Source organism: Rhineura floridana, chromosome 3 (genome assembly GCF_030035675.1).
Source record: "Rhineura floridana isolate rRhiFlo1 chromosome 3, rRhiFlo1.hap2, whole genome shotgun sequence".
NCBI classification, from domain to species: Eukaryota; Metazoa; Chordata; class Lepidosauria; order Squamata; family Rhineuridae; genus Rhineura; species Rhineura floridana.
The window spans coordinates 56,125,394-56,141,151 of NC_084482.1; the positions used below are offsets into that span (position 1 = coordinate 56,125,394).

At 47.1% G+C, this 15,758-nt stretch overlaps 2 protein-coding genes across 4 annotated transcripts; one reads left to right on the plus strand and one right to left on the minus strand.

Moving 5' to 3' along the window:
• Nucleotides 1–494: 494 nt before the first annotated feature.
• Nucleotides 495–10,411, plus strand: RAC3 (Rac family small GTPase 3). Of its 3 annotated transcripts, XM_061615954.1 has the most exons (7): nt 690–772; nt 5,597–5,679; nt 7,195–7,266; nt 8,280–8,397; nt 8,810–8,872; nt 9,179–9,338; nt 9,577–10,411. In XM_061615954.1, the coding sequence occupies exons 2-7, from the start codon at nt 5,633–5,635 to the stop codon at nt 9,705–9,707; spliced, it is 591 nt and encodes a 196-aa protein (XP_061471938.1). In that variant the 5' UTR covers nt 690–772; nt 5,597–5,632; the 3' UTR covers nt 9,708–10,411. The 3 variants fall into 3 exon arrangements, with proteins under 3 accessions (XP_061471939.1, XP_061471938.1, XP_061471937.1); XM_061615955.1 differs by lacking the exon at nt 5,597–5,679 and having other exon boundaries at nt 495–772; XM_061615953.1 differs by lacking the exons at nt 690–772; nt 5,597–5,679 and having other exon boundaries at nt 7,061–7,266.
• Nucleotides 8,588–14,806, minus strand: DCXR (dicarbonyl and L-xylulose reductase). The gene is made up of 8 exons (XM_061615951.1): nt 14,612–14,806; nt 14,426–14,523; nt 13,507–13,661; nt 13,009–13,051; nt 12,511–12,610; nt 12,247–12,311; nt 11,631–11,748; nt 8,588–10,941 (listed from the first exon to the last, which is right to left on the minus strand). The coding sequence occupies exons 1-8, from the start codon at nt 14,658–14,660 to the stop codon at nt 10,838–10,840; spliced, it is 732 nt and encodes a 243-aa protein (XP_061471935.1). The 5' UTR covers nt 14,661–14,806; the 3' UTR covers nt 8,588–10,837.
• Nucleotides 14,807–15,758: the final 952 nt, after the last annotated feature.

Genomic DNA, 15,758 nt, shown 5'->3' on the forward strand with positions numbered 1-15,758 from the left:
TGCCGACTAAGCGCTCCCCTCCGTTTCGCTTCCCTGACCGGTGGATGCAAAGGGCAGGGCCGACCGGCCGGTGGTCTGGAAAGCGGCCCAGGGCCGACTATGTTGCATATATTTTTGTCTTTCTTGGTAGTATCATTTGTGGATTGTTTTTGACATCCTTTGTAAAATTGGTGAATTTCAAAGAAAATAATGATATAAAAGAGTAAGATTTTTTTAGCCGGTTTGCCCTTACTGGGGGCCCGAATTTTTTTTTTCACCGGGCCCAACTGGCTCTGGGCAGCCCTGGCAAAGGGTCTGTCTGACTCTGACCCCCCTTCCCACCTCTTGCCGATGGCAGCTGCTGTGCAAGGCGCCAGGCAGCTGTGCAAGATTTAGTTGCTAAGATACCGATCGTTGCTGCCAAACTCGGAGGCGTATGTTGGGACCTAAGATCTGGAGATATACTCCGACCGACGTTCCGCCGGATGCCTCTGAGGAAGGTGGGCTGTTTGCCTCTGCCCTGCTTCCTTCCACACGACTCCTCTGCCGCGAGTCAAAGGGTCGCAGCAGGGAGGGGCCTCCGGGCTCCCGCTCTGGTTCCGTTCCTCCCTCCCTTCCCCCCGGCCCCGCCCGGGTCTCTCTCTCGCGCGCTCTCGCTCGCTCACTGCGGCTGCGGGCGGCATCCCTCGCCAAGGAAGAAGAGGCACCAAGCCCGGCGCCGCCGCCGCCGCCGCCAGCCCATCCCGCTCCTGGGGCAGATGCAGGCCATCAAGTGTGTGGTCGTGGGAGACGGGTGAGCACCGCCGGCGGTGATCGCCATCGGGGCAGTGGGAGGAGGGGACTGGCGAGACTGGTGCTCGGCCCAGGGGTAGACCATGTGCCGGCAGGCAAGGGTGGGGCTGGGCTCTGGGAGACGGAGAGAGAATGGGAGAATGAGTGCTTGGGGGAAGGAGAGGGAGCCTGCCTCCCTTCTACGAGAAACAAACCGGGTGGCTGTGTGTGTGCGTGTGTGCGTGCGAGCGAGCGAGCGAGAGAGCCTCCAGCACAGGGGATCTGAGCACACGCCCATATGGCAAGCGTCTGGCTCCCCATGCCTCTGTCTTCCTCCTCCACCTATTGTTGCCCTACAAATCTATCCCCCTCTCCTGTGATTGCTTTGCCAGCCTTTGCCACCCAATAGTAGTTGCCCACTCTTCACTCTTCTGTTCCCTGGCTCTGCCCCCCCTCCGCTGCAGCCTCAAGGGAGAGCTTTCATCCCCCTCTTGCTTATCTGCCCCCTCTCCTTGCCCCCCCCCGCACGTTAGCTTTGCCATGTGGGTTTGATGGGAGTGTTTATGAAGCCGGCGAGCCCTTCGCCATTCTTTCACACAATTCGCCGTCAGCTGGACGGAGGTTCCCCAGGTTGTTGCTTGTATTGAGATGTATTACCTATTCACCAAAGATCGCGGCCACTCTACTAGAGATGTGGAATAGATATGCTTCCTCGTTTGAATGGAAAGGTTATGTATAGAGCCATACGACAATGGAACCAATTGCCTAGAGAGGTAGTGTGCTCTCCGACACTGGAGGCATTCAAAGGCAGCTGGACAGCCATCTGTCGGTAATGCTTTGATTTGGATTCCTGCATTGAGTAGGGGGTTGGAGTTGATGGCCTTATAGGCCCCTTCCAACTCTACTATTCTATGATTCTATGTGTCCACGAAGCTGAAGTTGGTTCTTTGTTCCCAGTTCCTAATTTGCTTGAAAGGTAAAAACACTAAAAAAAGAAAAGTTGACAGCTACAGCAACTCCAAGCCAAAGTTAACATGTCTCTGAACCCCAACATATATGTTGGCGTACCCCATATCATATATCGCTGTGATCTGGGGACTCTCCCTGTCAAGAATAACAATAATTTTATTCAATCAAAATTATCAGGCTTCTGAAATGCTCATAAATGCATAATGATGTCATAAAAAATAAGTAACTGGGGGTACCCACCCCAAAATCTGCTCTGGACCAGGACAAATCATATACCCCAAGAAAGGGGAGGGTGTCCTCTACAAGATCCCAGTAGATCCTGCCTGGTCCAGAGCTTCTGCTGGGTGCAGGGCACAGATGAGGGCATCTCCACACAACCAAAATAAGACAAAAACACAGAGAAACAAATAAGTAATGGGGGTGCCCACCTCACAATCTGCTCTAGTTCAGGACAAATCATATACCCCAGGAAAGGAGGGGTGTCTTCTATGAGATTCCAGTGTGTCCCATCTAGCCCAGATCTTCTGCTGGACACAGGGCATGGATGAGGGCATCTATGCACATCCAAAATAGACAAAAACATGCAGAAAAAAAAGTACCTGGGGTGCCCACTCCAAACTCTGCACTGGACCAGGCCATATTATACACCCCAGGAAAGGGGAGGGTGTCCTCTATGATATGCCAGTGCATTCTGCCTGGCCCAGAGCATCTGCTGGGCACAGGGAATGGATAATAGCATCTATGCAGAACCACAATGGACAAAAAGATGCAGGAAAAAATAAGTAACTGAGGGTACTCCCTTTTCCTGGGGTGTATGATTTGTCCTGGCCCAGAGCAGATTGTGGGGTGGGCACCCCCCGTTACTTGTTTCTGTGTTTTTGTCTATTTTGGTTGTGCAGAGATGCCTTCATCCATGCGGTGCACCCAGCAGAAGTTCTAGGCCAGGTGGGGCGCACTGGCATCTTGTAGAGGACACCCTCCCCTTCCCTGGGGTGTATGGTCTTTCCTGGCCCAGAGTAGAATGCAGGGTGGACACCCCCAGTTACATATTTTTTCTGAATCTTTTTGTCCATTTTGGTTGTACATAGGTGCTATTATCCATGCCCTGTGCCCAGCAGATGCTCTGGGCCAGGCAGGAAGCACTGACATCTCATAGAGGACACCTTCCCCTTTCCTGGGGTGTATGATTTGTCCTGGCCTAGAGCAGATTGTGGGATGGGCACCCCCAGTTACTTATTTTTTTCTGTGTTTTTGTCTATTTTGGTTGTGCATAGATGCCCTCATCTGTGCCCTGCACCGAGCAGAAGCTCTGGGCCAGGTGGGACACACTGGCATCTCGTAGAGGACACCCTCCCCTTTCCTGGGGTGTATGAATTGCCCTGCACCAGAGCAGAGTTTGGGGTGGGCACCAGCAGTTACTTCCCCCCCCCGCATGTTTTCATCTATTTTGGTTGTGCATAGATGCCCTTATCCATGCCATGTACACCACAGAAGCTCTGGGCCAGGCAGGATGCACTGGTATCTCATGGAGGACACCCTCCCCTTTCCTAGGATGTATTTGTCATAGTCCAGAGCTGATTGTGGTGTGGGCACCCCCAGGTACTTATTTTTCCCCCGTATCTTTTTGTCTATTTTGGTTGGACATAGATGCCCTTATCTGTGCCCTGCACCCAGCAAAAACTCTGGGCCAGACAGGAAGCAGTGGCATTCTAGATGACACCCTCCCCTTTCCTGGGGTGTATGATTTGTCCTGGCCTGGAGCAGATTTTGTGGTGGGCACCTGCAGTTACTAATCCCCCCCATCTTTTTGTCCATTTTGGTGTTGCATAGCTGCCATTATCTACGCGCTCCACCCGGCAGATGCTCTGGGCCAGGCGGGAAGCACTGGCATATCATAGAGGACACCCTCCCCTTTCCTGAGGTGTACAGTTTGTCCTGGCCCAGAGGAGATTGTGGGGTGGACATCCGTTATTTTTTTCTGCATCTTTTTGTCCATTTTGGTTGTGTGCAGATGCCCTCATCCATGCCCTACATCCAGCAAAATCTCTGGGTTACGCAGGATGCACTGGCACCTCATAGAAGACACCCTCCCCTTTCCTGGGATGTATGGTTTGTCCTGGCCCAGAGCAGCATGTGGGGAGGGCATCTCCAGTTACGTATTTTTTTTCTGCATGCTTTTTTCTATTTTGGTTTTGTGTAGATGCCCTTATCTGTGCTCTGCGATCAGTAGAAGCTCTGGGCCAGATGGGAAGCACTGGCATCTCACAGAAGACACCTTTCTTTTCCTAGGGTGTATGATTTGTCCTGGCCCAGAGGAGATTTAGGGGTGGGCACCCCAGGTAACTTATTCATTATGGATTTATGAGCATTTCAGAAGCCTGAATATTTTGATTGAATAAATGTATTGTTATTCTTGACAGGGAGAGTCCCCAGATTTATTTATTATTTATTGAAAATATTTCTATCCCGCCCTTGTACCCTATAATATGGCACTCAGGACGGCTTACAATAAAATTGAACAGGTACATAATAAAATTGTACACAATAAAATCACAAAAACATAAAATTAAAATACATAAAATGCAATTAAAATACATTATATATATATACACACACACACACACACATATATATATATATATATAAATAGGGAGTGGTACTGAAGGGACTACAGAGGTAAAAATTAACATAGAAGGCATAAAATCAGTGTCAGGCTCTACTCTCAGTCTCTCCCAAAGGCTCTCCGGAACAAGATCGTTTTCAGAAGTCTCCGAAAAACCATCAGGGAAGCAGCAGAGCGGGCTTCTTGGGGTAGGGTATTCCAAAGCTTGGGGGCCACAGCTGAAAAGGCTCTCTCCTCCATGCCTGTCAGTCTAACATCTTTCATTCCAGGCACACAGAGGAGACTAGAGGCAGATGATCTTAAATCCTGGGCAGGTACATATGGGCATAAGCAGTCCCTCAGGTACATTGGTCTACAACCGTTTAGGACTTTAAAGGTCAGAATCAGCTATTTGAATTGGGCCCGGCAACAAACTGGGAGCCAGTGGAGTCAATAAAGTACTGGGATGACATGCTCCCTGCGCCGTGCTCCAGTTAACATTCTGGCTGCTGTATTTTCAACCAACTGTAATTTCCGAACTGTTTTCAAAGGCAGCCCCACATAGAGTATGTTACAGTAATCAAGCCTCGATCCAAGGTATGTGTCATTGAGGCCAAGTCAACAGATCATAGCGATATATGATACGGGGTACCCCAACATCTATTTTGGGGTTTGCAGACATGTTAACTTTGGCTTGGAGTTGCTGTAGCTGTCAACTTTTCTTCTTTTTTAGTGTTTTTAACTTTCTAGCAAATAAGGAACTGGGATCTAGAAACCAACTTCAGCATTTTTATGTGTCCGCTCTGTTTCCAGAGCGTGAGAAGGAGTGTGTGTCTCAGTTTGGCAGAGATGGCAAATGACCGGTGCCAGGAGCAGAAGACCTGATCAAGTGCCACCCCACCCTACTAAGCTGTGGCTGGTTCAAACCCCGAGATTCCCTTGTGTGGTCAAGTGCCACTAACCAGGTGGAAGTGTGAAGATAGCTTGCCAAGCTGACAGCAGCGGGCACTGGGTTACAGAGCAGAAGGTGGATGAGGGTGAACCCCAAGGATGGTTTCCAGACACATGAAATGGCCAGGCCAGCAAAGGAATCTTGGACACAAAGAATTCTATTGGTGGATGGATTTAGGAAACTGATCTTGTTCAGTGGCTTCAAAATGTGGTGTGCTATCGGAGACAGCATAGAACAGGGAGGACTGGGTTCAAATCCCTGCTTATGAAGTTGTTTGGGTTGCTTGGGCTGGTCACTGTATCTCAGCCTAACCTAATCCATAGGATTACTGGGATCCAGAAGAGGAAGTAATTCCATGTATGCCCCCTTCGCTGCTTGGAAGAAGAGTGCAATACAAATGTGAAAGGTAACAGTGTGAGCTTGGGAGCGCCTGGTTCAGGCATCACTTTCACTATGAACTCTGTGGGTGGCCTTAAATGATGGTTTAGCACAGAGGATCTGATTCTGATCACAACCAGCTATTTTGTGACTGCCCTCTTTTCACTGTGTCACTCTTCACCTACCCCATTATTGTCCAGACAAATCTAGCTTCCCTGCCTGCCTCTCATAATAACACTTAATAACACTGCCTTATAGTGGGCTGATCGGATTATTGAGATAATGCAAGTGAAGCACTTTGAAAACAATTATATAAATGGCACATAATAACAGGGCATTGGGTAGTCCAGCTTGCTTGTATTTTTAGGTGCCTAGTTACTGCATTGTCTGCTATGAAAAGACCCTCTTTCTGCATATTTATCAAGATAGACTAAGATGTTCTGTTACAGCACAGAGAATTGTAAAATGGTAAAACTGGACCTTTTATCCAGTCTGTCCAAACCTTTAATTAAATAAAATATAATCTCCAGTTTGCAAAGGTGCCCATGGGCCAAAAAAGTTGGCAGGTTCTGCTTTGATACCATACACAGTGAGGTGGGGAAATGATTAGGAATCTGAAGTGAGAGCATGCAAACTTCCAGCACATGGCAAGAAAATGCTATGACTCGGTACAAGGTATGGGACCTCCCCCTACACCTTTGTTTGCCAGTGAAATATGCTGATGCTCATTTTAAGATAATCGGTCCATGGAAATTATATCACAAGCATCTTTTGGGGGGGGTGTTTCACAGAAGTAAGAACAGGGAGCAGTCCTTTTGCTACCTTCCACATGGTTTTCGCAAGAATTCTGATCTTGAAAGTATGACACCATCACTTTCCCTCATGCTGTCTACCCCAAGTACCACTTCTGTGTGTGATCCTATGGGTGAAACTGCCATTTGTGCCTTTAGCTTTTGTGCTTGCTAGATGGGCTATCAGCTCTTCCTGGACAAAACAAGAGAGACACTGGGCATGCAGCAAGTTAGGATGCATACTAGTGTGCAGATTATTGAACAAAGCAATGCAACAAGCACCAATATGTTCAGAACTTGAATTACTGGTTATATTTGACCTTGAACGCCTTGACTGTTATTGAGTTTTCACTTTTTAACCAAATTGTGCCCTGCTAGCCTCACCAGTAAGTTTTCACTTGGGTTATTATGAGCCCAGATTTGCTGTGTGTGAAAGAATATATAAGGCAGGGGTAGGCAACATGGTGTCCTCCAGTTGTTGGGCTACAATTCCCATCATCTTGACCATGGGCCATGCTAGATGGGGCTGATGGGAGTTGGAGTCCAACATCCACAGGGTAAATTGGCTACCCCTGCTTAGGACAATTAATGCTGTTGCTGATGAAAGAAATGTGGGTGTGCTAGGAGTATATCATGTACCCTGGTCCGGTGACTGAGATCTGGGGAGGCATGTCACATTTTTTCTCCTCTGAGCCCCACTCAGTGCCATCCTACTGTGCCTATGTTGTATGGCTCTGCTTTCCTTTTCTCAGGGCTGTGGGGAAGACCTGTCTGTTGATCAGCTACACGACAAATGCCTTCCCCGGAGAGTACATTCCCACTGTGTGAGTATAAAGATTCTACTATATAGCTGTGGGATAAATGCATGCGAAGGTATTGTGATTTGTAAAACTCCTACACTGGTATTTTGATATTCTGGGTATTGAAAGAATGGACTCTTAGGACCACTTCAAGTGGGACAAATCCCTGCATTGAGAAGTAGGGTACACAATCATATGAAGTTCATCATGTGACTTTAAAAAAATGTGTTTTGCTGCAGGAAAACACATGAAGACCATGCTTAGCCATTGTTTTTTAATGTGTTCACAGCAAAAAAAGCTGTGTAATAATCACAGATGATCTACACTGGGATTGCCTGCTGTTTCATATGTAGAAATTTCATTGCAGGAATTTTGTTGGGTAAAATAGCCCCGGTTGTGTTTGCTATAGTGTACCTCCAGACTATGCTTAAGTATCACTAAGGAAAATGTTTGCAAGAGTGTGATTGTTTACATGTTTTAACCGTTCTTTTGCTCAGAGGGTACCGATTGTGGGGAAAGGGTTGATTGTTAAAGTTATTGTATGTGTCTGCACAGGTATGCTGTTGAGTAACTTCCTGGAACGCAATATACACATTAACTCAGGTTACTTCCACTCTAGAACCCTTTAGTACTGCTGAGGCATTGCTTTTCTGCCATCTACTGGAAGCAGAATTAAAGGGAAGCTCTATGCAGCACATAATGTATTATATAGCAATGCTCAACCCTATGGCCATGATCTTTTTGATATTTATGCAGAAGTAAGTGCTAGTATACTATAGGTGTGATTGAAGTTTGCAAAGATACTCTAACATGTGTAGCAAAGAGTTATTGACTGAGAAAACAGAAGTAGAAGAGAGTAGTATTCTAGCGTAATTAATCTAGCTTGAAATTAAGGCTGCAATCCTATACCCATGTACCTGGGAGTAAGCCCAATTTGCTCAATGAGAATAGACATGTATAGGATTGCACTGTAAGTGATCTAGAGGATATGACCTGCGATGGATTAACTGTTGCTGACAAAGACATTTCCCCTCCAGATTTGATAACTATTCTGCCAATGTCATGGTAGATGGAAAGCCAGTAAACCTGGGTCTGTGGGACACAGCAGGACAAGAAGACTATGACAGGCTGAGGCCTCTTTCCTACCCCCAAACAGTAAGTGCTGGGGCTACACCCCCCTCAAGTGGCATTGGATTACATCCCCTTTTAGGGAAGGGCCTCCAAGTTTATGTCTACCAAACTAGAGTCTGCTCCTTTCCACAAATACTTTCCATAAATACATTTCATGTTCTTTCTGCAACAAACAAGTCTGAATTATGTGACCCTCATACAAGTCTTCAGTCAGTTCAGTAAAAGCAAGCCTTTATTACATATCCTTTTTGTGAAATCTGGTACTGAGTTAGAAGGGATGGTATTGGGATCCAAGAGGCAGTGTGACTTGTGGGTGAGCCAATTGGGGGGGAGGGGCAAAAACTGAAGGCTTGCATTTGCCTGAGTTTGCTGTCCTAAGTATTTCATCTGACGGTACGTCCTATCCTTGTCATGTATTCTGCTTGTACCCTTGCAGGATGTTTTCTTGATCTGCTTCTCACTGGTGAGCCCAGCATCTTTTGAAAACGTCCGAGCCAAGGTAACACACTTTCTCGTAAGAACTGGGAAATGACCATGCAGGGCAGACCCACCTGAGCCTTGAGATTAGCAGAAGGTCTCCTCTGCCTTGCTGACTATGCCTCAAGAACAGGATCGAAAGCCATTAAAGTCAATAGGGAGCATGCAGTGAAGTAGAATCAGTTCCCTTTTCTGCCAACATTTCCTAGCTTTGGTCAAGCAAAGAGCCAGCAATGGCCATTTGTCCTGGGTATCATTTTGTTTCTAGTGCACTAACTCCCTAAATCAGCAGTCAAGGGGATTCACTCTCTCATCTCTACATTTTCAGTGGTACCCAGAGGTTCGACATCACTGCCCCAACACACCAATCATCTTGGTGGGCACCAAGCTGGATCTGAGGGATGACAAGGACACAATTGAGAGACTGCGTGACAAGAAACTGGCTCCTATTACCTACCCCCAAGGCCTAGCTATGGCCAGAGAAATTGGTGAGTCTTGGAAATAGGCCAGAGGAAAGAGCTGTGAACTGCAGAGGACACAGCATTCTCCCAAAAGTTAGAAAAGCTAGCTTCCATCTTTTTTCTCTATTGTGAGCATGAGAACCTTGGTGTTTTGTGGGTTTTTAAAAATCAATTTATAATCAAGGTTTCAGCGTCTGATGGTGGCCAAGGGTAAAGCAGAGACATTACAACTCCATAACTCATGCTGTCTTCTGAATCCCTCCAGGTTCCGTGAAGTACCTAGAGTGCTCTGCCCTTACACAGCGAGGCCTCAAAACTGTCTTTGATGAAGCCATCCGTGCTGTGCTCTGTCCTCCACCTGTGAAGAAACCTGGCAAGAAGTGCACTGTGTTCTAAGGGCATCTGAGTTCAGCATGTTATGGGTGTCTCCTCCTTGTATGTGCGAGGAGGAAGAGGTCGCTGGGTGTGCCCGCAACAGGAGAGGCGGGGCCCTTCATCATGTACGAAGTCAGTGTTTTTTAAATGTCTCTTTGATTTAACGTCTGTGTTGATGTAAAAGGGCCGCATGGGAGGAGGAGGAGCTCAATGCTGTCCCCCCCAGGGCGGAGCAGTGGGAAGAGCATGCTCCCCATAACTCCATGCCGGGGGTAGTGCGTGAATGGAAAGACCAGCCCTTTATTATTACTGCTTCTATTGGTGCTAGAGCATTGTGATGGGAGCAGGTAACAAACCCCAGCTGGGGCAGGAAAGATGAATGGGATACAGGTTGAAGTAGTAGCATTTAATGCTTTATTTGTGCCAGACACTAGCTAAATGATCAGTGCAGCTCTATGCCATCCAAAGCTGCCCCTGCCTTTCAGGGCATCAGCCTGTGTGCTCCTCCTGAGCTGGTTTTACAGACCATCGACTCTTCCAAAGATGGATAGTCAGGGGAAGAGAAAAGTCTCTTTATTTTGTCCAACTAGGCAGGACAGGGCCAGATGACAGGAGCCTTTCTGTAAGTTTAAAAGAAAAGGCAGGTGGGAGGGTGATGGCCAACCCCTTTCTTATGTTAGGTGGGATGGACTGGGGGGTAGAGCAGGGAGAGCTTTGGGGGGGGCTGGGATGGAGATGGGTCCAGTTTTTAATCATCGTGTAGAGTGATGAGCCAAACACCTCTTATTTTATACAATAAACATTTCTCCATAAGTAAGGAAGTGTGATTTGTTTAGAGTCAGCAGCACAAGGAAGAACTATTACCTTAACTTTTCCCATGCATCCAGTAATGAAACCTGTTGCTTGATCGCTTTCTACCAGAGATAGGCAACCTGTGGCCCGCCAGATGTTCCTGGACTACAACCCATCATTCCTGATTATCGGCTATGCTTGCAGGGCTGATGGGAGTTAGAGCCCAACAAGATTCAGAGGGCCGCAGGTTCCCCATCTCTGTTCTACAGTATCTCACTCTGTGTCTCAGGCTGTTCAGGATAGTTGGATAAATCACAGAGAGGATATGCTTCCACAAGGACTGAAGCCAATACCATATTCTAACAAGCAAGGAATCCCCCATCAACTGGCAGCATGGCGCCTGTTGTCATGTTGCTTTGGTCACTCAGCAGGAAGAGGATGCTGTTCACCACATCGTCCACTTCTGTAATGACAAATGAACCAGAGGCAGCTGAAGGCAACCTGGGCAGTGGGATACTCCTAGCCTTTCATGGGTGGAAGAAACTCCTCACTCTCTGAACAAGATGATATTTCCCGTCCTCCCTCACATGCTGTAGCCCGACCTAGGATTGTTCTCCCTGGCAGGTGATAGCTGAAGCCTCTCAGCCAATTATACATGCCAGAGGGAGGCAATACATTCCTCACACAGGATTCTCACATGTGACATTCCTCCCAAGTCAGTTTTACATGGTTGGTGTGATTTTCTTGTGGGGATGCTTTAACACAAACAGTTTCCTAGATGAGAACAGAGGTGATACAGCTGCTTATGTTAGCTAAGCGACTGTCAGGAAAAGAGGAAACAGCAATTTTGCCAGTCCCTGGAGGGATATCCAGTTACCATGGAACAAAAAATTGTAAGCAATCCCCCTCTATTTCAGAGATGTAATCTCTTTAGCCAACCATCAGCAGAGACAGAGTATGTTGGGGAAATCACAGGCATTGGGCTAAGTCTCACACATTCCAGATGACAAAGACTCTAAGTTAAACATTTACAGCTGCTCCATGTTACTCAGAGGAGACTGCCATGCAGGAATTGAGCTCATCTTTCTTCTGCTAGGTTTCTAAGTTTACAGAGACCCCCCTCTGGCACAGGAAACTTATGCTCCAAATTACCTGCAAATTTCCCTAGTGGGATGCGGCTAATCATAGGTCCAGCTTTCTGGGGGTCAGTCCAGTTGAGACGTCCCATACTAGTCATAACAACAGTGGGGTTCACACTGTTTACCCGAATCTTGAAAAAACAAGGACAGGGGAGTAGAGAATGAATGCAGGCTTAGCCCATGCATGCCACTAGATCACCTGCTCTGTCTTCAAGATTCCCCTCTCTTTCCAACCATTCTTGTCCATAAACTGGGTCCTCTCCAGAGTCAGAGCTTTACCTTCCAACTATTCTGTAGGGATATATATGACTTTTGACTTATTCACCTGATTACCCCAGGGCAGATCTAATCCAGTTTTCTCTTTGATCTAGATCAGGGATGGAAAACCTGTGACCCTCCAGGTGATGATGGACTACAGTTCCCATCATCCCTGAGCATGTGGCCAAGCTGGCTGGGGCTGATGGGAGTTGGAGTCCAACAACATCTGAGAGGACCACGGGTTCCCCAACCCTGCTATATATCCAGATTCAACTATTATAGTTTGTTTACTCTGCTTCGATTGCACAATGTTCATCGTGGCCTCTTCCACTTCATCTTCTCTCAATTATTCATCATGGATATGTTCTTACCCTATGGGGACCCAGTTCCAGAGCCATTGATTTTGTCAGCATATCCAAGGCACTCTTGGTGGAACCTTCAATTAAACAGGATATTTTAGTATACTGGGTTGCTGCCAACTCCCCCCAACCCCAAGCAGCTACCTCATCCGGGACCAGCTCAAATAGGCATGGCTTGAGGCAATGTTATAACTGCAATCAACATGAAAACTGCTTGCAGTTTCCACCTGTGTGTAATAGGAAGGACAGCAGCAACAACCTTGCTGTTATACTCACAGTAAACTGTGTGACTGGACAGAGCCCGATGAGATGCCTGGCTCGAGACATTTACAATTGCACCCGGTGCTCCCCTGGCAATCAGTTTCCGAGCAATAATCTGAAATGCATGCCATCAGAGAAAAGTGTGGGTGTGTAGTTTGGAGTTTAATGTGGGCTATCAGCATCACATCTAAAGAGAAGTCTAGAGCAGAGAGGAGGAATGACATGGAAAAGCTCTGAGGCACCTTGACTCTGAATGAGCAAGCAGCATGATCAGAGCTCTGCATGTTTAGCATTTGAAGGCTGCAGCCCTATGCATTTACCTGGGAGTAAATCCCATTGCTCTTAGTGTTTTCTTCTGAGTAAAACATGCACAGGATGTATGTATGTAAGTACCAGTTCCGTAAGTCTTACTGGGAAGCAAGAATACCAACCCAGTCACCAAGTCTTTGTTTGACGGCATTTATGCTGCTCAGGAGTGAGTGTTACCCTCCCAACACCATGCAGACTTCTCACCTGGGAGACATGCAGTGCAGCCCGAAGGTTGACATTGAAAGACCTACATAAAATCAAAGTCAGATTAAATATGCAAAGTAAAGCAGACAGCAATAGCTTGGGATGACTGCAAGGGCCCAAAGAATGCAGGGACAGCAACTGTAATCTGCAAACCGAGCCTCCTGTTTTGGCAACATATCTGCCATCACAATAATCAAGCAAATGAAATAAAACAAGCCTGCCTCTCCTTCTCTCGGGGGGATAGGAAGAGCTGCAGCTGGTACCTCTGTGAGCCAGCTCTTTTCTTTGCAAACTTAGAAAGGTTAAAATTTAAACATCAATGTAGGAGAAAGGTTTTATTACACGTCTTTCAAGATGGGATGCAAAAGGCCTCCAGGAATGAGGATCTCCAAGGTACATCACTGTCTGGCAGTTTTTTAATAAAAAATCAGACATCTCTTCCCCAAACAATCAGTTACTGACCAGGGACTCCACCTGTAGGCCCATGTCAGGGATTACCTGTCAAAAGCTTCCTTTGTCACCTCTAGGAATGGTTGCAGCAATGCCACAGCTGCATTATTCACCAGCAGATCAATATCCCCCACTTTGCCCAGTGCGGTCTCTGTGGCCTCCCAATCTCCTAGATCTACGCATAGCGTTTGGATACCAGGGCACTGAGAAGAGAAATCAGAGAAAGATGGGGTTAAGATAGTAGGATGGCAAGAGAAGGGTTTGCTGGTGCCCAGGATCTTCTTACAAAGCATTTTGTAGAGATGGGAGGTTTCATATGGATGGAGTGCATAACTTCAGGGAGCAGGTTATGGACCTATGGTTCCTATAATTAGGGGGTTGATGGTTCAAGACTAGGGGTGTCAGATCCTATCTTCACCCTGAAAGAGATCCTATACCATTAAGGGTACTTTCACACAATACTAAAAGCACATTTGACATTGCCTGCATGTCTACTGAGATCTACACTGGCTAAATTGTCCATTCAGCTTCAGAAAAGCTCTCTTTTCCATTTTGTATCTTGCATTAATAATAATCACAATCGTACAAAAGATACCTGAGAGATGTAAAGGCACTTACAATGCCAGGAGTAAAAATATCCTAAGAACTGCACAGAAGGCAATATTGTGCAAGGTGGGCCTTTTCCTCTCATTAGAATTCTTCATATTCCCAGGGCTACCACATTCGTTTCCTGGTAAGGCTCCTATACCTTTACTACTGGCATAAAGTGAAATGCAGTAAGGGAAGCTTTTCTCATCACTGCATCTCTATAACGACCCGCTGTTATATTTCTGGTTTTTAACGTGTGTGGGGTTTTGGGTGGGGCTAAGTTGGCAACTCTAGCCATACATATGGCCGGGAAGAGGCCCTCTCATAAGACTGGCAACCCTACTCAAGATTTTTCTGAAAGAGGTTGACGAAGGACTACCTCCTTCTGCAGGTTGTCGAGATCCGCTTGAGTCCGGCTCAGCGCAACCACCTGGGCCCCGGAGCGGCTCAGCGTTAGCGCTACAGCCCGGCCGATCCCTGCAAAGGGAAAATGTCTCTTAAAGGGACGAACAGGGTGCCCCTTCCCTGGAACCCAAATGTTACCATGGAGGCCCTGGGCAACTACCTTTGCCCGCCCCCGTGACCAAAGCCCGACGACCTGAGAAGTGCTCCATTTCCCGTCTGAAGTCCGAGCTCGGGCCTTGCAAAGAAAAAGGCGACTCGCGCTCACTACCGCCCCTCCCAGGCGCTGCCCATCGCGGCGGCCCCTTTCGAAGACGTCCCTTTCCTCCCTCAACCTACAGTCCCCCCGGAGGGCACGCCTCTTTAAATCCGGGTTCCCGGCTAGGGAGGGCTTCCTCCAGTTTCAGGCTTTCCCCCCGCCCGCAACGGATATAAAACAGTAGTAGACTGATCATTCCTTTGTCTGAAGACGGCTCTTCTTAGTTACGTTTGGCGCCATTTCCTTCATTTTTCTCTTTTAGCCGGGGGAATCTTACAGCGGCTCCATAAAAGATAATGGAGAAAGCTTTTCCGTAGGTGTGGTGCTTTCTGTCCCCCTTCCCTCAAAAAAAGTAGAGCGGCTTCCAACGGACGGTTTCTTGTATTGTACAGGTTTTAAACTTTTAAAAATTGCCTTGCAGATATATAATCCACTATCATTAATCCCATTTTGCGGGGGGAGGCTGCTGGCTGAGAGAAAGGGAGAGAGTTTGTTAAGACTCCTGCAATGCAGTTCATTTGTTATTATTCCCTCTCTTGCCTATCGGGAGGGGTGCGGCTGAAAGTGGTGGATGAGTGTAGTCCACTGCGTGTTGTTATCCCCATATCGCTAAATTGCCACCTTTGCTGCTTCAGGCGACTGGCTCGAAACCCAAAGTTCAATTGAATGCAGATGTGTCGCATGTTCCATTCACTTGCATGTAGGCGCTTTTGTGCTTTTTGCCGTCTTGACAAAATGATCTCAGACCAGGGGGCATCTGTCATTCAGCTTGGTTACATTCAGATTATGTCTCTGATCCTATACTCTAACGGTCCTTCCTCGCCCTTTCATAATCTCACTGCTACTCCCCACCCGCCGCAAAAAAAACCCTGGTCTCAGCTCTGACCTGCCCCATAAACTGAGGCTCTTGTAAGGCTGAAAACCAGCTATTTGGGTACCATATCAGCTCATACCAGAACCAGTGTGCAGTCAGTATTTATTTTTATATATTTCCAGCATGGTTCACATAAATATAAAAAGTTAAAAACAGTAAAAGAAACAGCCACAAAAA